The sequence below is a fragment of the Equus quagga genome, chromosome 4 (assembly GCF_021613505.1).
Source record: "Equus quagga isolate Etosha38 chromosome 4, UCLA_HA_Equagga_1.0, whole genome shotgun sequence".
NCBI classification, from domain to species: Eukaryota; Metazoa; Chordata; class Mammalia; order Perissodactyla; family Equidae; genus Equus; species Equus quagga.
The window spans coordinates 64,620,207-64,640,117 of NC_060270.1; the positions used below are offsets into that span (position 1 = coordinate 64,620,207).

Genomic DNA, 19,911 nt, shown 5'->3' on the forward strand with positions numbered 1-19,911 from the left:
CATGCAGAAATGCCACGCACTTGCCCTCAAGTCCCCTGTGGGTCTCAGCCTACCTACACTGTGTTAGTTATCGGTGCATTTGTCTTTTCTACCCTACTTGGCTGCGAGCCCCTTGCAGGCATGGTGACATCTGGTTTGTCCCAGGGTCACCCGCACTGTGCTTGGTAACTGCAGATGAGTGAACAAGCCCAGACGATGCAAGGCCTCTATGGAACATCCTCTCTGTGAGCAGCAAGCTTATGCAGGCCAGAGGGGAAACTGCACCAGTCCTTTTGGAAAGCAATTTGGCACAGGTATCACAAATCTTCAGAATTATCCTGCCTTTGGTCTAAGAATGTAATCATAAAATCAGAAAGAGCTTTCTCCACAAAGCTTTCTGCTCATTGAAACATTACTTATCATTGCAGTTGTGGAAAATTGAAAGTAGCATAAATTAGGGAAATTAATTATGGTCTATCCAGTCAGAAAACATGCAGCCATTAAAACCAAGTCTACCCAAGATTCAGTGTCAAGATGGTGGCACAGGCTGACTCTGAACTCACCTCCTCCCATGGACACAACCAATTTACAGCTACTCTGGGAACAATTACCCCTAAGAGAGAACTCAAAAGTGGATAAAAAGAACCCCTGCAACAAGGGACAGTGCTGACTGAGGTGGAAGAGGCAGGAATTCCTTTCTGGAGAGAAAAAAAGCCACCTTCTAACAGAGACACTTCACGGCTGGCTGGGAGCAACCTTAAGGTACAAAGCTTTCCCTGGAGGAGTAGGGGATCTGAGCGGGGGACCATTACCACAATAAGCAGCTTTTGGACTCAGCACAACCCAGATGAGTTTCATAATATCTGGTTTTGCTGGCTATTAGCTACAACGAGGAATACACCCAGAAAAGCTATCTCAGACATAAGGGAAAAAACCCCAGCTCTTAAAGGGCCCATGCACAAATTCACCCATTTTGGAAAGCAACCTAAAATCACCAGAAAGAAAGGTGAACAGTCCTTTGCTGAAAAGAGACTCAATAGGCTCTCAGTGCATCTTGGTGAAAGGTGAGACCTCCCCAGGCTGGGACCATCTCCCCAGGGACTGAGACATTGGTGGTAGCCATTATTGGGATCTAGCACAGGTGATCTGAGACAGACACTGGCAGATGCCAGAGCTGGCCTACTGCATCCTTGAGGAGGGTGTTTGCAGCTGAAACCACAGCAGCCCTGCAGGCATGCTGGAGAGGTCTAGGGAGAGGAGAACTCCCTCCTTTAGGAGGCGCTCAGAGGCAGTGCCTGGCCATCTGCACCCCTCCCCCAGGAACGTGGGAATTCTGGCCCCACCTGATAACACAGCACTGGTCCCTCTTGTTCCTCTTCATGTTGAAGTAGCAGTTGTTGGCAATGGCAAAGACATGTGGTGGCAGCTCACCCATGTGGCGGTTGTAGTACAGCTGCACCTGCTCCAGGGTATAGAGGGGCAGCACCTGGAATGGATTCACAGCCACCAGGATGGAGCCTGTGTACGTCTGCAGAAGGGAGCAGGTGGTTAGTGCCCTTCACCCCAGGGCCAGAGCTGCCCGGCTCCAACCTTGGCCTTGGGTGCAGCCCTCTGACTCTGGTGGGGAAGTGGGGTCTGATTCTGGGCCAGAGAGACAAGTCACTCAGCTGCTCAGATCCTCTTCTGGAAAGATGGGGGTGTTCACCATGACTGAGAGCTCTAAGGGGAGCAGGTGCTTTCAAAGGAATGTTAGATGAGGTGGTTGTGCTTAAATGTTTAGCCTTCTGTCTGGTATTTGGAAGAGGCTTGATAAAAATTGGCTGAATGTATGAAATGCGTCTTCACCCGCCTTCCATGTGGGCCTCCATGAGGTTGGTCAACAACTGCAGCCCTCATTTATCCCTCCTGGGACCCCTGCTCTGGACCGCCTGCTCATCTGGAGCCCCACTGGGCCTGCCTGCCCCTCTGGGGTGGGACAGTCACACGATTCTCATTAGTTTTCATTCTAGGAATGGAGAGGAGAATCTCTCTGACCCCAAGGACTATGACAACCAGATACAAGAATGTGAGCATAAGCTCTTTGGAGAGGATAAGCTGCAATAAAGTGTGGCTTATTGCTGTTATCAGTCCAAGGAGCTCTGACACACATTCAGCCAGAGTGGACTCACCATGCCCTGGTCCCCCTCCACCCCACAGGACCTCCTCCTTCTCCTCTCCCAGCACCCCCCTCCAGTCATGGTCCCCTGCTCACTATCACACTCTTCTGAGCATCCCAGAAGAAGGGCTGGTCAGATTCCAATGAGCCCTTCCCCCTGTGAGAGGCTCAGGCAGGCTGGCTGTGGCTTCCCCAGGCCACATTCACTTAGGGTGGGACTGGAAAATCTGTGCTGCCACAGGATGTGAGCCTCAGGGCTGGGGTGAACCTCCCCTCTGCTGCCAGGCTTTGGGAGGAGGACTCATATCTACCCTCCTGACCATCACAGGACCACTTCACAGGAGGGCAGGGGTCTTCTGCCTGGTGACCCTGTCTCTGCCACATGTCTAGGAGGGGGCTGGGTGAAGATGATGCCCACCCCCATGGCCTCTGGTCCACTAGGCCATCAGAGCAGACTCTCCACATAGCCACAGATGAAGGGAAGAGGCAGCACTGATTGGGCTCCACATCAGCCTTCTGTGCCCTCTCCACTCTGCTTCTGTAGGACTGGGGAGCTGCGATGGAGAAAGGTTAAGTACCTTGCCCACCTCACACAGTGAGGGCGTGGGCAGCCCGGACTGAACCAGCTGTGCCTGGCTCCACACCCCCTGGGCACAGTTTTCTTCCCCAGCCAGGAGATCAGCACCTGTGGCCCGAGCCCCCTGTTGGGGAGCCCCGCGTGGACACGGGGGACTCACATAGATCTTGTGCTGCTGGTAGCGGATCAGGAGGTTGTGCACGATGCCTGCCTCATTCAGGTCCCCCAGGCGGATCATGTCCTCCACACCCTGGACCGAGCTGGGGTGCATGGGGCTGAGAGTGCCAAAGTCCTCTGCTCGGATCCAGTGTTCCTGGAACACAGGGCACAGACTCCCCTGAGGGGCGGCCTCCGCATGGGCCAGCTCAGTGCACCTGTCCTCCAAGTGCTCAACAGACCAGCTGACCTGGTGGCCAGTCTCTGGCAAGGTCCGTCTGTGGTTAAGGTCAGGGGAAACCTGTGACACGATCAGGTCAGTCGGTGGCTGGAGTCAGCTTGTGTCTAGGGCCAGGGTCAGTGTGTAGCTGGGGGCTAAGGGTGAACTTCAGACCAGGGTCAGGAGAGTTTGTAGCCAGAAGTTAGATTGGACTGTGGTTGGGGTCAGGGGGAGTTTGCAGCTGGGGGCTTCACAGATTGTTAGAATAAAAGTGTGTAATTGAAAGTGTTTTTAAACTGCATAACAGCGTTATGCAAATAGAAGATATTAGTGCTAATATTTTACTGCCTTCATAATATGGAGCTCACGGACCATAGTCTAGAATCTTCTCCTTGGAGGTCAAGTCTCCGTATGCCCCATTCTGCAGCCTAGGCCAGCAAAGAAGGCTGCTGAGGAGGAGTTAAGTAACCAGCTGGGCCCCTTGGCTGCATGCCTTCCCCACGGCACCACACTCAGCCGACCCTGCCCCTGCTACCCCCAGGTGGCTGAGCTGGCCCCCTGGAGCACACCCAAGCTTCCTGCCTCTCTCACCTGGGCTGTTTTGCTCAGCATGGGCCAAGCCTGGTCCCCTCCCCTCCATGCACCTTTCTCACACACCTTCCTCTCCTGCCTTCTCATCCTCCCAGCTCCCCCTCCTTTACTTTGCAAACCAGCTTTCTGCCCTCCCCTCTCTGTCACAGCCTCTTCCCCCTGCACTCCTTCCTGCTTCCTCAACTGTCCTGGTTTTCCATCTGCCAACTCCTTGGTTTTTCACTACAGAAACAGTCCCTAAGACAGACACACAGTGTTCACCATGACAGGACTCCACTCTGGTCTATCCTGCCGTGTAGGTCCCCTTGGGACTCCTGGTGTTGGGGAGCAGCACCAGAGAAGGAGAGGGGCTCAGGGCCCTGAGGGGTGGGAGTGGGGGCACTGAGAAGGCCCAGTTTCCTAGGAGAGCCTGACCACACTGACCTTGCCCTCGTCATCTTCAACCAAGATCTTGTCAGGCTTTGTTTCTTTGATGATGCCCCCGATGGCCACACTGGTCTTGTTGGCAGAGGTGGGGTTCAGCCACACATGGTCACCCTGCAGGGCAGAGAGAAGACGGTGGTTGGACCCCTGTTCCACCTTCCCCTTCCTGCTCGAGACTTACCTCTCCTGGGGGCTGTCCCTTTCAACTGAGAGCTCCCCAGGTGGCTGGGGCACATGCTGTCCCGTCCTCCTCACTCCCCTCCTCCTTCCGATTCCCTCCATATTCCCCCTGCCCTCCTTTGCTCTTGCCAGGATGGTAAAGTAATGGGAGGTGGCGGTGGGAGCTTCCCTGTCATCCTAGCTTGGTTCTAAGAGATGGACGAGCCATATATACAAGAAACAGTCTCTCTGCGAGGTGCAAAAAGAGTCTTCTACCTGTGAATAGCCCTATAGTACCTAAACCCATAGGCTGGGGAAAAGCGGATACTAAAATCTCATATACTAGGTTGCTGCTGCCTGCAACATGGCACTGAGCCACATGAACCTCCTTCTGATCTGAGAAAGCTCACCCCATTCAAAGAGGAGTAATCAGAAAGGAACCAGCACATGTCTACGAAGATACTGAAGTCCGAAAGGAGGAAAGGAGCAGGTGAATAACACTCACCAGGGAAAGAGAAACAAATAAAGAAACCTGCCACAGAACAGTGGAAAATCGTGACCAAGTAGTTCACCATGATTTCCAAAACCTGTAGAAGTGCAGATCAGAGGCAAAGAGCTCAGAAATTAGATGGTGAGACAACTGAGAAGGAAGACATGAATTGCAGAGCTGGAGAAAGAAGTGGAGGAAAAGCAATAAATATGGGCCCTGTGTGAAAGCAGAATTGGAAACAACAACAGGGGGATAAGCACTGCTACAAAGGTGGTGAGGTCATGGAAGACAGGAGAAAAGTGAGCCAATGAAACGGAAATGAAAAAAATTGGGATCATGAAGGAAAGGATAGATACAGAAGATGGGCAAAAATACAAATAATTGAAGTACCCAAATAAGAAGACTAGGAAAAAACACTCAGAAATTATTTAAAGATAGAATCAAGACAACTTTCCAGAAATTAAAGAAGTATTGAATCTGTGGATTGAAACACACCAGGTACTGGAAATAATGACAAAGAAAAATGAACTCTAGGACATATAGTGGTAAAGGTCATTGGACTTCAAAAATAAAGAAATGACTTTTGGCGGGGGTGGGTAGGAAGACAAAAAGATGATTTCACTTATAAGGAGAAAATTCAGGACAAATTCAAATCCTAGATGAGGGCTGAACAACTGCTACAAAGATCTCAAGAAAAGAGCAATCCATCTATTAGGATGGCAACTCTCAGAAGAATAGAAGACAAGTGTTGGTGAAGATGTAGGGCAATGGGAACCCTTGTGCACTGTTGGTAGGAATATAAAATAGGGCAGCTGCTGTGGAAAACAGTGTGGAGGTTCCTCAAAAAATTAAAGACAGAATTATCATGTGATCCAGCAATCCCATTTCTGGGTATTTACCCTAAGAAGTTCAAAGCAGGATCTCAAAGAGATATCTGCACTCTCATGTTCACTGCAGCATTATTCACAATAGCCAAGAGGTGAAAGCAACCCAAATGTCCACTGACAGATGAGTAAATAAATAAAATGTAATATATATTCACAATGGAATACCACCAGCCTTAAAAAAGAAGGAAATTCTGCCATGTGCTATGGTGTGGATGGACCTCAAAGACGTTATACTAAGCGAGATAAGCCAGTTACAAAAGAACAAATACTGTATGATTGCACTTATATGAAGTATCTAAAATAGTCAAAATCATAGCAACAGAAAGTAGAAAGGTGGCTGCCGAGGGCTGGAGGAAGGAGGGAAAATAGCGTTTAATGGGTATAGAGTTTCAAGTTTGCAAGATGAAAAATTTCTCAGATCTGTTGCACAACAGCGTGAATATACTCAACAGTACTGAACTGTACACTCAAAAATGGTTAATGTGGTAAATTTAATGTGATGTATTTTTTATTACAATAAAAAAAAAATAAATCCACTAACTTTTTACCAGCCAAATTGTCATTCCAGTATAAAGGTAACAAACATTTTTGAAGGTGCAATATTATTCCTATAAGCTTTCTGAAAAAAAAATCTAGGGGACAAACTTCAGTCAAGCATACAAAGGATGAAAACAGATCCACATCAAAACACACCGTCATGGAGTTGCAAAATACTCGGAACAAAGAGAAGATCATAAAAGCTCTCAGAGAGAAAAAACAAATCTTATACAAAGGCCCAAGAATTAGAATGGTATCAGATTTTTCAACAGTAATGCTAGAAACCAGAAAACAATATGGAGTAAATGTCTTCACAATTCTCAAGAAAAATTATATCCAGTATGGAGTCCTATGTATAGCTGACATTCAAATGCAAATAAGCATGTTTTTAGACGTGCAGGTTGTTAAAATGTTTACCTCCTATGTACTCTTTCTCAGGAAGCTATTACAGGATGTGGTAGATCAAAAAAAGGGAGTAAACCAAGAGAAAGAAAGACTTCACGTCCAGGAAAAGAGATTCAGTGCAAAGGAGAGGTGAAAGGAATGTTTAGTGTGGCTGTGAAGGAGAGCCCAAGACAACAGGTGTGCTTCAGAAGTAGAAGATACCCGTCTAGATAGCTCAGGTCAGCAACTCTGGGAGAGAGTTCTTCCTGAGGATGAAATGCATTGAACTCCCTATGAATCAGAACATTTTGAAAGGAGATTGATGTATCTGGGAGAAAGCTGGGGGTTAAGGTCGTGATAAATACTTAGAAAACCAAGCAGATGGGGAAAGCACAATCAGAAAGTCTAGCAGAGATCTCGTCAAGATGGCGGCATGGGTGGACTCTGAACTCACCTTTACCCATGAGTACAACCAGGTTACAATTACTTTTGGAAAAATTACCCTGGATAGAAAACTGAAAACTGGATAAAAAGAACCCCCACAACAAGGGACAGTCCTGACTGAGATGGAAGAGGCAGAAATTCCTTCTGGAGAGAAAAAAGCTACCTTTGTGAGCAGTGGATCTTCACAGCCAGCCAGGCAGGAGCTACCCTAAGGTATGCAGCCCTCCCTGGAGAAGTGAGGACCTGAGTGGATGCCCGTTACTGCTGTAAACATCCTTCATACTCAGCACAACTGAGACGAGTGTCCTATCTGGCTAGGCTGGCTATTAACTGCAGTGAGGATACCCCCAGAAAAGCTATCAGACGAAAGCTGGAAAAACCCGCATCTTAAAGGGCCCATGCACAAATTCACCCATCGCACACAGCAACCTAAAATAACCAGAAAGAAAGCTGCACAGTTCTTTGGTGAAAAGAGACTCACCTGGTGGGCTCTGGGGGCAACTTGGTGAGAGGAGGGACCTCTCTGGAGACTGAGACATTGGTGGAGGCCATTGTTGTGACCTAGTCCAGGCATGCTGACACAGATGCTGGCAGACACCATTGGAGTTCTTCCCCTGGCATGTCAGCCCAGGCATCTGCCACAACCACTAGAGTGCAGATTTAATCCAGCTCAGCCAGGGCAGACAGCCTGCCTAGGGACCCGCCCACCCAACAGCAAGCCCTCAGGCTTCTTGTTGGCCTGTATAGTGCATAGTGCCTTGATCCTCTACAGGCAGATGAGTGTCTGCCTCTGTGGGGCAGGGCCTGTGTGAGGAGCAGGTGAACTGTGGGGGCTGTTGGTGGAGAGGTGTGGGCCTCTGCAGTGGGGCGACTGGATATACTCCAGGGGATTGGGAAGTCTGCATGGGCTGGGACTGTGTTGACGGTGTGTGTAGACCTGTGGGGGGTGAGACTTATCAGCGGCAGAAGACTGAGCTTCTCAAACAGCCACAAAAGGTATCAGTCTCACCCACCAAAGCCTGAAACAATTGGGTGCTCCCATGCCTGAGGCCAGCCCCACTCAGCTACAATCCTAAAAGAGCTGATGATAGCCTTACAGGCCTGAAGCCTACAACAACTGTAAGCTCCTGAGCCTAGCAACCAGCCACACTGGGTACCTACCCAATTGAGAGGAAAACTGCAACAGAAGTGTGCTATTAGACCATGTAGCCAATGGTGCTGGGGCTCCCCAAACCCGAATTACAAACAGCCAGCCAGGGAGGGAAAGACTAGACTCCCTGGGTACCTTTAGTAAGAGCAACCCTGCCACAGAAGAAGAACACAAGTAGTCCACATAGGGGTCACTCCTGGATCATTTGGACTGGTGATGAGAGGGAAGCATACTGCTGGGCCTCAAAAGGCATCTCTTACATAAGGCCACTTCTCCAAGATCAGGAGCCATAGCTGACAGACCTAATACTTAGATATAAGGACAGAGAAAGAGGCATAATGAGGAGACAAATGAATACCTTCCAAGCAAGGGAACAGGACAAAACCCCAGAAAAAAAACTAAATGAAACAAAAATAAGCAATCTACCTGACAAAGAGTTCAAACAAAAACTCATAAGGATGCTCACTGATAGTGGGAGAAAACTGGATGAACACAGTGACAGCATCAACAAAGAATTGGAAAATATAAAAAAGAACCAATCAGAAGTGAAGAATACAATACTGGAAATGAAAAATTCACTAGAGGGACTCAATAGCAGAGTAGATGATACAGAAGAACAGATTAGTGAGCTGGACAAAAGATTAGAGGAAATCACCCAAGCTGAACAGATAAAAGAAAAAAGAATTTAAAAGAATGAGAGCAGCCTAAGGGACCTCTGGGACAATATCAAGCACACTGACATTCTTATTATGGGTGTCCCAAAAGGAGAAGAGAGAGACAAAGGGGCGTAAAATTTATTTGAAGAAATAATAGCTGAAAACTTTCCTAACCTAAGGAAGGAAACAGACATCTATGTACAGGAAGCACAGAGAGCACCAAACAAGATAAACCCAAAGAGGCCCACACCAAGACACAATATAATTAAAATGTTAAAAATGAAAGATAATGAGAGAATCCTAAAAGCAGCAAGAGAAAGGCACCAAATGACATACAAAGGAAAGCCCGTAAGGCTATTGGTGGATTTCTCAGCTGAGACCCTACAGGCGAGAAGAGAATGGCATGACATAGTTAAAGTGCTGAAAGGTAAAAACCTACAGCCAAGAACACTTTATCCAGCAAGGTTATCATTCAAAATGGAAGGAGAGATAAAGAGCTTTCCAGCCAAACAAAAATTAAAGGAATTTATCACTAAGAAACTAGTTCTACAAGAAATGCTGAAGGGACTTATTTAAGTGGGAAAGAGAAGACCACAAATAGGGATAAGAAAATTATCAAAACAAACACAAAAACAAGGCAATAAAATCACTGGTAAAGGCAAAAGTATAATAAAGGTAGCATATCAACCACCTATGAAGATAATATGAAAGTTAAAAGATAAAAGTACTAAAATTACCTATTTCAATGATAAGAGGGTAATGGATAGGCACACACAAAACAATAGACTAGATGTGATTTCAAAAACATAAAATGTGGGAGGAGGGGAGTAAAAGAGTAGAGCTTTTAGAAAGAAGTCAAGCTAAAGAGACTACCAACTCAATATAGACTGTTATATACGTAGAATATTATATAGGAACCTCATGGTAATCAGAAACCAGAAACCTATAATAAATAAACAAATAAGTAAGAGGAAAGAAATCAAACATATTACTAAAGAAAGCCACCAAACCACAAGGGAAGAGAGCAAGAGAGGAAGAAGAGGAACAGAGATGAACTACTAAACACTCAGAAAAAAGTAACAAAATGGCATTAGAACATATTTATCAGTAGCTACTTTAAATGTCAATGGACTAAATGCTCCAATCAAAAGGCATAGGGTGGCTGATTGGATTAAAAAACAAGACCCATGTATATGCCGCATACAAGAGACACACTTCAGACCTAAAGACACTCACAAACTGAGTGTGAAAGGATGGAAAAAGATACTCCATGCAAATGGCAAAGAAAAGGAAGCTGGGGTAGCAATTCTTCTATCAGACAAAATAGACTTTAAAACAAAAACTGTAACAAGAGACAAAGACGGGCACTACATAATGATAAAGGGAACAATCCAACAAGAAAATATAACGCTTGTAAATATCTACACACCCAACATAGGAGCACCTAAATATATAAAGCAATTGTTAACAGACATAAAAGTAGAAATAGACAGTGACACATTAATAGTAGGGGACTTTAACACTCCACTTACACCAATGGATAGATTATCCAAAAAGAAGATCAATAAGGAAAGATTGGTCTTAAATGACACGTTGGATCAGACGGACTTAGTGGATATATATAAAACGTTCCACCCAAAACCCACAGAATACACATTCTTTTCAAGTGCACATGGAACATTCTCCAGGATTGATCACATATTAGGCCACAAAGCAAGTCTCAATAAATTTAAGAAGATCGAAATAATATCAAGCATCTTTTCTGACCACAAAGGTATGAAACTAGAAATCAACTATAGGAAGAAAATCAGAAAAGCCACCAAAATGTGGAGATTAAGCAAAATGCTACTGAACAACAATTGAGTCAATGAAGAAATCAAAGGAGAAATCAAAAATTACCTGGAGATAAATGAAAATGGAAATACAACATGCCAAAATCTATGGGATAGAACAAAAGCGGTTCTTAGAGGGGCGTTTATAGCAATTCAGGCCTACCTCCACAAACAAGAAAAATCCCAAACAAACAATCTAACAGTGCACTTACAGGAACTGGAAAAGAAGAACAAACAAAGCCCCAAATCAGTAGAAGGAAGGAAATAACAAAAATCAGCGCAGAAATAAATGAAATAGAGACTTAAAAAATAGTAGAAAAAATTAATGAAACCAAGAGCTGATTCTTTGAAAAGATAAACAAAATTGAGAAACCTTTAGGTAGACTCACCAAGAAAAAAAACAGGAGGCCCAAATAAAATCAGAAATGAAAGAGGAGAAATTACAGTGGACACCTCAGAAATACAAAAGATTATAAGAGAATACTATGAGAAGGTATACGCCAACAAATTGGATATCTAGAAGAAATGGATAAATTCTTAGAAACATACAACCTTCCAAAACTGCACCAAGAAGAAGTAGAAAATTTGAATAGACTGAGCACCAGTAAGGAGATCAAAACAGTGATCAAAAACCTTCCAAAAAATAAAAGTCCAGGACCAGACAGCTTCCCTGGTGAATTCTACCAAACATTCAAAGAAGACTTAACCTATCCTTCTGAAACTCTTCCAAAAAATTGAAGAGGAGGGGAGCCTTCCTAACTCCCTCTACAACGCCAACATTATCCTGATACCAAAACCAGACAAGGACAACACAAAAAAAGAAAATTACAGGCCAACATCACTTTTGAACATTGATGCAAAAACCCTCAACAAAATACTAGCAAATTGAATATAATAAAATATTAAAAAGATCATACACCATCATCAAGTAGGATTCATTCAAGGGATGCAGGGATGGTTCAACATCTGCAAATCAATCAACATGATATACCACATTAACAAAATGAAAAATAAACATCACATGATCATCGCAATAGATGCAGAGAAAGCATTTGACAAGATACAGCATCCACTTATGATAAAAACTCTAAATAAAATGGGGATAGAAGGAAAACACTTCAAGATAATAAAGGCCATATATGACAAACCCACAGCAAATATCATTCTCAGTGGAGAAAAACTGAAAGCTATCCCTCTAAGAACAGGAACCAGACAAGGATGCCCACTGTCACCACTCTTATTTAACATAGTATTGGAAGTCCTAGCCAGAGCAATCAGGCAAGGAACAGAAAGAAAAGGAATCCAAATTGGAAAGGAAGAAGTGAAACTGTCACTATTTGCAGATGACATGATTTTATATATAGAAAACCCTAAAGAATACACTCAAAAACTTTTAGAAATAATAAATGAATACAGTCAAGTTGCAGGATACAAAATCAACATGCAAAAATCCATTGTGTTTCTATACACTAACAACGAAGTGGCAGAAAGAGAAATTAAGAATACAACCCCATTTACAAGTGCAACAAAAAGAATAAAACACCTAGGAATAAACTTAACCAAAGAGGTGAAAGCTCTGTACCCTGAAAACTATAAAACATTGTTGAAAGAAATCGAAGAAGACACAAAGAAATGGAAAGATATTCCATGCTCTTGGATTGGAAGAATTAACATCGTTAAAATGTCCATACTTCCTAAGGCAATCTATAGATTCAACGCAATCTCTATCAAAGTTCCAACAACATTTTTCACAGAAATAGAACAAAGAATCCTAAAATTTATATGGAACAACAAAAGACCTCGAATAACCAAAGGAATCCTGAGAAAAAAGAAGAAAGCTGGAGGTATCACATTACCTGATTTCAAATTATACTACAAAGCTGTACTAACCAAAACAGCATGGTACTGGCATAAAACAGACACACAGATCAATGGAACAGAACGAGAGCCCAGAAATAAACCCACACATTTATGGACAGCTAATATTCGACAAGGGAGCCAAGAGCATACGATGGAGAAAGGAGAGTCTCTTCAATAAATGGTGTTGGGAAAACTGGACAGCCACATGCAAAAGAATGCAAGTAGACCATTATCTTACACCACGCACAAAAATCAACTCAAAATGGATTAAAGACTTGAATGTAAGATCTGAAACCATGAAACTTCTAGAAGAAAACATAGGCAGTACGCTTTCTGACATTCGTCTTAGCAGCATATTTTAAAGTACCATGTCTGACCGGGCAAGGGAAACAAAAGACAAAATGAACAAATGGGACTACATCAAACTAAAAAGCTTCTGCACAGCAAAGGAAACCATCAACAAAACGAAAAGACAACCTACCAATTGGGAGAAGATATTTGCAAACTATATATCAGATAAGGGGTTAATATCCAAAATATACAAATATATGTCTCAACAACAACAAAAAAACCCAATTGAAAAATGGGCAAAAGATCTGAAAAGAGATTTTCCAAAGAAGATATATGGATGGCCAACAGGCACATGAAAAGATGTTTAACATCATTAGTTATCAGGGAAATGCAAATCAAAACTGCAGTGATATATCACCTCACTCCGGTCAGAATGGCTTATAATCAACAAGACAGGAAACAACAAGTGTTGGAGAGGATGTGGAGAGAAGGGAACCCTGGTACACTGCTGGTGGGAGTGCAAACAGGTGCAACCACTGTGGAAAACAGTATGGAGACTCCTCAAAAAATTAATAATAGATCTACTATATGATCCAGCTATTCCACTGCTGGGAATTTATCCAAAGAACTTGAAAATGCAAAGGCACAAAGATGCTTGCATCCCTATGTTCATTGCAGCATTTTATACACAATAGCCAAGACTTGGAAGCAACCTAGATGCCCATCAAGGGACGAATGGATAAAGAAGATGTGGTATATATACACTATATATATATACACACACACACACACACACACACACACACAAAATGGACTACTACTCAGCCGTACAAATGATGAAATCCGGCCATTCGTGACAACATGGATGAACCTTGAGTGTATTATGCTAAGTGAAATAAGTCAGAGGGAGAAAGTCAAATACCACATGATCTCACTCGTAAGTAGAAGATAAAAACAACAACAAACAATCACATAGCAACAGAGATTGGACTGGTGGTTACCGGAGGGGGAGGGAGGAAGGAGAAAGAGGTGATTAGGCTCACCTGTGTGGTGACGGATTGTAATTAGTCTTTGGGTGGTGAACACGATGTAATTTACACAGAATTCTAAATATATTACAACGTACACCTGAAAGTTATATAATGTTATAATTCAATGTTACTGCAATAAAAAAAAAAGAAGTCTAGCAAAGGAAAGTACCAGTGCTCAGAACACCCTGCATGGCTCCACTGAGAGTAGCATTTCCACAGAGAAAATAAGTAAACTCATAAGTACGTACAGCTAATCAAAGCTAGGATTTCACCCTTTCGGGAGGACAGAGGGACGGACGGTATACACGTGAGTGCTGTGGGTGGGGCTGTGGGCAAGGAGCTAAGGCCTTCCTTACATGATGGGAAGTCAGTAATAGAGGACGGTCGAAACCCAAAACTCAAGTAGCAATGGAAGCGTGTTCTTAGAGACAGAGAGAGAAATGTCAGAGAATCAACTAGAAGGGTTGACAGTGGTCACCTCGGGGCCAGAGGAAGTCAGGGACTGGTTCTTTAAACTGTGTGCCTGTACAACTTTGTAAAAACAAGAGCTAAGTTAAAAAGACCACCAAGGAGCAGTTGCTACAGGATAAGACGAGCAGCACACTGCTCTGAGATCTGATTAAATCACACCGGAAGCCCTCAGAGACCCGGAGAAGCTTTCTTCCAACGAGGAAGAAACTCCAGTGTGAATAATTGCAGTGCACAGCTGACACAGCTGGCAAGTCACCAGAGCGAGAAGATCAAAAGTCAAAGACAGGGGCCATCCAGGCAGAACGCTTGAGTCCTTCAGCCGCCTGAGGTTTCACCGGTTTGGATCCTGGGCTCGGACATGGCGCTGCTCCTCAGGCCATGCTGAGGCGGCGTCCCACATGCCACAACTAGAAGGACCCACAACTAAGAATATACAACTATGTGCTGGGGGGATTTGGGGAGAAAAAGTAGGGGGAAAAAAAAAGATTGGCAACAGTTGTTAGCTCAGGTGCCAATCTTTAAAAAAAAAAAGTCCAAGACAGATGAAGGGCATCTTACGGCAGAACTGATAGTAACCAGAGATGAAAGAGACTGTTTCCAGTCCAGACTGAGTGAGGAGGTATCAGCCAGACGTGAGCTGGAAGAATAAATAGAAGAGTTGGAACGTGACTTTTGTTCACTGACCAAAGACCTACTAGGAAATAAACGAGGAGCCAAGCAGCAGAAATATAGAGCTCCTTCATGAACTCTATCAGCAGAAAAAGAATACTGTGCAGAAGCAGCTGAATTAGGAAAACGATGACCGAGAAGAGAAAAAGCAGAAGCTGTCAGCTGCAAAGAAAGTAAAAGTCTATAGTGAGATTCAAGAAATCGAGGATGAGTTAGAGAAAGCAGAGGTCTCCGCTGCCTTCATTGTTCCCCATAAGAAGAAGTGCGGGACAGCTGGCTGCTGCCCACGGTGCAGAAAGAGCTCCCGCCCCAGCCTGAGACAGAAATTACTCCAAGGAAGCCCAAAGACACGAAGCTGTGGACAATCCACTTCTGGGAGGCCTGACCCCAGTGTCCTCGCACTGACGTCTGCTGAGACGGGCAGGATCTGTTGGCCTCTTGCGGAACGGGCACTGGGCCCCCACCACACACCACCCGCTGTGTCTCTCTTCCCCCCATAGTGGAGGAGATAGCCTGGAGATGGCTCTGTGCCCGCAGGGGAGTCATGGAGGCGTCTTCAGCAGCAGGCCTCTGGGCTAGCCTGGCACGGGTTGGTCAGCAGCCCCACAGAAGCCCGTCCCTTCCGCAGGAACAGATGGCATGGTGACCGCTGGGGCCGAGGGCCCTGTTTTTCCCAGGAATGCCCCCACATTCCAGTGCCTGGTCATTGGATCCCCTCCCCACCTGATAAGGCACAGACTGATGGAGGATAAGGAATGAGAGATTTGCCATCAAGCTCAGCAAATGTTCATGGCTTCATGAGTTGGGGACTGTGCTAAGTTAACAGAGAGGCACTTTGAATTTGAAAATATTTCCACCCAGTCTCCCCATTGAAGGGTTTCCAGTCCCCCTGCACAGAGGTATGCAAACATTCACCATTCTCACTTGGAAGGAAAATGGTATTTCATTAAAGTGACTAAAAGCCACGCTCTACCCAGGGACTTGGGATGGCTCAGAAAGTGTGGCAGCTCCACACTCTGGGTTTCTTCACTCGCCCATTGGGTGGGAGGTGGAGGGGCTGGTGCTCAGGGCGAGAGAAACGTCCATGTGCATGTTCATCCTTAAGTCAGCTACTGTGTGTGCGTGTGCACGTGATGGGGTCCCTGAAGCTGAAACCAGGGAAAACCTAATGGTTGAAAAAATGCATGGGCAGTGCAGAATGTATTCACCTTCCGCAAAAATCTTCAGTTTTTGTATGTCTCCCCAGTTCTCAGTTCACGTGGTTCTTGGGGACACCATCCCCCTCACCTCAGGGGTGGGGCAAGTATCCAGGCCCTATGCACTCATCCTGCCCCTTCAGCTGCTATAAAAGGACGCTGTCCACAGTGCTCCATTTGCAAATCCTTAGCACGGACTAGGCCAGCACTGTCCAATAGAAATACAGTGTGAACCACGCATGTGATTTATAATGTTCCAGTGGCCACATTTAAACGCAAAGAGGAATGGGTGAAATTAATGTTATGAATGTTGTTATTTAATCCAATACATTAAAAATATTATCATTTTAACCAATAGTCAATATAAAAATTATTAATGAGATATTTTACATCCTTCTTTTGTACTGAGTCCTCTGTCTCTGTGTGGAGCAGGCACATTCCCGGCGCTCAGCACCGCCTGGGCTCAGGACCGCCGACCGCTGGGGCAGAGCAGAGTTAACACTGGCACTTTCCACCGCTCCCAGTGCTTTCCCAAATGCACCGACCGCGATCTGGCTCCCTGGGGCCCTCGCCTGTGCTATTCCTTCTGATGAGACCACACTCCACCTTGTACCCATTCAGAACGCCTAGCAGTCCTGAGCTGTTATCAAAGTTTGGAATTATATGTGGCGTTCAATGACCCTGTGTAACCCGCACAACAATAGCATCATTAGTCCCATTTTACCACAAAGATGTAAGTGGTAGTGTTGGGGTTTGAACCAAGGTTGGTCTGGCTCCAAGAGGCGGTCGTGAGAGGACAGGTCTTGGAGGAGGCTGCAGGAAGACTGGAGGAGTTGGTGTCGGCTGACCGGGGCATCAGGTGGGGGGTTCGCTAGTGATCTTTGCACCTGAGAAGTGGCGGCGCTGCCTCCCCTGCTCATAGTGAGGGTCATCCAGGTCCGAAAGGGCACTGCCTGTGACGTCCTAAGGAGTCTCAGACAGCCCCACGTTCATCTGACGGGTGGTAAAACTGAGGTCCGGGGAATGGAACAGTCCCACAGCAGGAAAATGCAGAGCGTCCCCGAGCAGCGGGCCAGCCTCTGCTCTGAGAAAGGAGTGCTCAGCTGCTGCCGGAGAAGCGCCCGCCTCCCCCGCAGCCCGGGGTGTGCGAGTCCAACTTCTCTGACTCAAAGCCCACTTCAATTGCACTGGAAGAGTTCACGAGCCTTGGGGGGGCCATTGCTAGTTGCTTTTTAACAAATTAAGACTCTTTTCATGATGTAGTTATTTAACATGGTTGAATTTTCTTAATAGAGATCAGAGTAAAAATTGAAGCCTGTTATGGACTGAATTGTGTCCCCCGCCCAAATTCATATGTTGAAACCCTAATGCCCGATGTCACTGTGTTTGGAGATAGGGCCTTTAAGGAGGTAACTAAGGCTAAACGAGGTCAAAGAAGTGGGGCCTTAACCTGGTAGGACTGGTGTCTCTGGAAGAAGAGGAAGAGATATCAGAACTCTCTCTCTCTTTGTGTGTGCACAGAAGGAAGGCCGCGTGAGGACGCAGCGAGAGGGCCCCGTCTGCAAGCCAGGAAGAGATTCCTCACCAGACACCCACCCTGACGGCACCTTGATCTTGGACTTCCAGCCTCCAGAACTGTGAGAAAATAAATGTTCGTTGTGTAATCTGCTCAGTGTGTGGTCTGTCGTTGGGGCGGCCCAAGTGTACTAATAGGAAGCCCTTTGAAGTCAGACAGACCTGGGTCCTAATCCCTACTCTATATTCCACAAGCTATATGGCTTTGGGCAAGTCACTTAACCTCTCTGAGCTTCGGTTTCCTCATCTGTTGAAAGGGATAACTTCCCAGGGCTGTTGTGAAGATGCCAGGTAATATGGGTTAAGAGCCTGAATAGTGCCCAGCACAGAGTAGGCACAGATAAATGATGCACCAGTAATAAGGTTGCTGGGAGCCGTGGCTACATCATTTGATCGGCTGTTTGACAGGGTCCAGCCGATTAATGCCGAGGGGTGCAGGGTCGCCCCTTGGTGAAGAATAACCGGCCGGCCCCTCACATAGTTCTGAAACCTGTGCTGCTTCTAATGGCCCTTCATTCCTTTTCCTTTCTTAACCTCCAGTTTTCACTCCTTTGGGTGGCTGCTTGGGAGGCACTACCTCCTGGGAAAATTAGATATAGTAAGAGAATGTGACCACCTGCAGGTAACTTTCAAGATATTTTTCAGTTAATTATTGGAGGAGCACACAGTCCCATTTGAGACAATCAGAAAGGAATCCTGCCCAGTTAAGATGTCGAATTAGGTTTATGGCCTCCATCTGGTTAATGTTTCCTTCTCCCTCCAGTTCTTTGCCTAAATATATATATGCATCGTCCTTCTAAGTTTGCTGGTTAATTGGATGATCAAGAAGTATCTACATATTATTCTTGACCTTCTGCTTTCTGTTAAAATGTTATAGAGGTTTTCTCCTAAAAGCAATAAATAATAAATAATTGATGAGTAGAAGGGGCGAGGGGTGCAGGGATGCCCCTCGGTGAAGAATGGCCGGCCGACACCCCTGATATTTTCTGAATTATATGCATGCTTTCTATCAAGGTTATGCCTATACTTATTTCTCTTTTTTATTCTTGAAGATATACAGTTTAGCTTAGCTTTTCAGCCCTTTACTTTACTAACAATATGATACTTTCTCCGGCAGTGTACTTAAGGGACTGTTAGTTCCACAATCTAAAAGACAAAGGAATGCTTTCACCCCCTAAAGGGCGCAAAAATGTAAAGATGTTTAACTGCCCGCTGAGAATGCAGATAGCCCTGGGGATAAGACACCCTGGAGTCGCCTTTTGTTCCCATTAACCATCTACACTAATGGCGTAAATGATTGAGGGAGGCAGGGATGGCTCCACCAGGATGTAACCAGACGGACTGCTGTCCTGTCCGGAGGCCTGGACCTTCTCTCTTTGATTTAACTTTACCATGAATCACAACAGACGCCTAGGTACCTATCTCCTTTAGCTTAGAGACAACAAACACTAGTTAATTGCGGAGAAGACTACCATTAACCTTATGCTCTATAGAATAGAATGCTAATAAATATTCTTGTGCTCGTTTTTTACTTCCTTATCTCTCTGAGAATATTTGTAGAACCATTTCTGTACTAATCCTGAAAAATATATAAACGACACTTGTGCACAGTAAAGTCGGACTTGCTAACACCAACCCAAGTCTCACGTCCCCTTTATTTCCTCCTCACTCATCGCGCTGACGCCGTCCATCCCTCAGGAACCCGGACTCCGCCGGGGCGGGACCCCGGCATAAGGTCAGATGGTTCTGCCCTTTATTCAACAGTGGCTCGGGCCCTCTGAAGCGTTCATTGATGAATAAAATGGTCACCTTCCTCTCATGGAACTTGCAGTGTTCGATGATAGAGCAGCTCACAATTACGATTGAGGGTAACATGCCCCCAAGAGGTATCTTTCTAAACTCTGCTTGAAGCTCCTCACGGTCCCAGTGGGACTCCTGGAGCTAATGCACCCCATGGGATATTCCTTTGTGAAATAAGCCTGGTTTTGCCTTAAAACCTCCTCACGCCCCAAAGTGGTGTCAAGTTCTAATGTTTGTGATTTACTTACCAAAGGCCCTTGCAACCTCAATGCTTAGACCACGGGTGGTCTCTCTCGAGCCTTATCTCTCCTGTAATTGAGAAAACCAACCGTAGCCGCCCATTCTGTGAGTCAGATACTTCTAGGGTTCGGTGGCAGG

General features: G+C 45.4%; 1 protein-coding gene across 2 annotated transcripts in view; it reads right to left on the minus strand.

Moving 5' to 3' along the window:
* MYO7B (myosin VIIB) overlaps positions 1-19,911 on the minus strand; it is a 93,518-nt gene that overhangs the window by 62,452 nt on the left and 11,155 nt on the right. For both annotated transcript variants that reach the window (XM_046659014.1, XM_046659013.1), the window contains exons 3-5: positions 4,102-4,215; positions 2,872-3,024; positions 1,323-1,507 (exon numbers count right to left, since the gene is read on the minus strand). In XM_046659014.1, the coding sequence (XP_046514970.1) occupies positions 1,323-1,507; positions 2,872-3,024; positions 4,102-4,215 (452 nt within the window). The remainder of the gene's footprint in view (positions 1-1,322; positions 1,508-2,871; positions 3,025-4,101; positions 4,216-19,911) is intronic.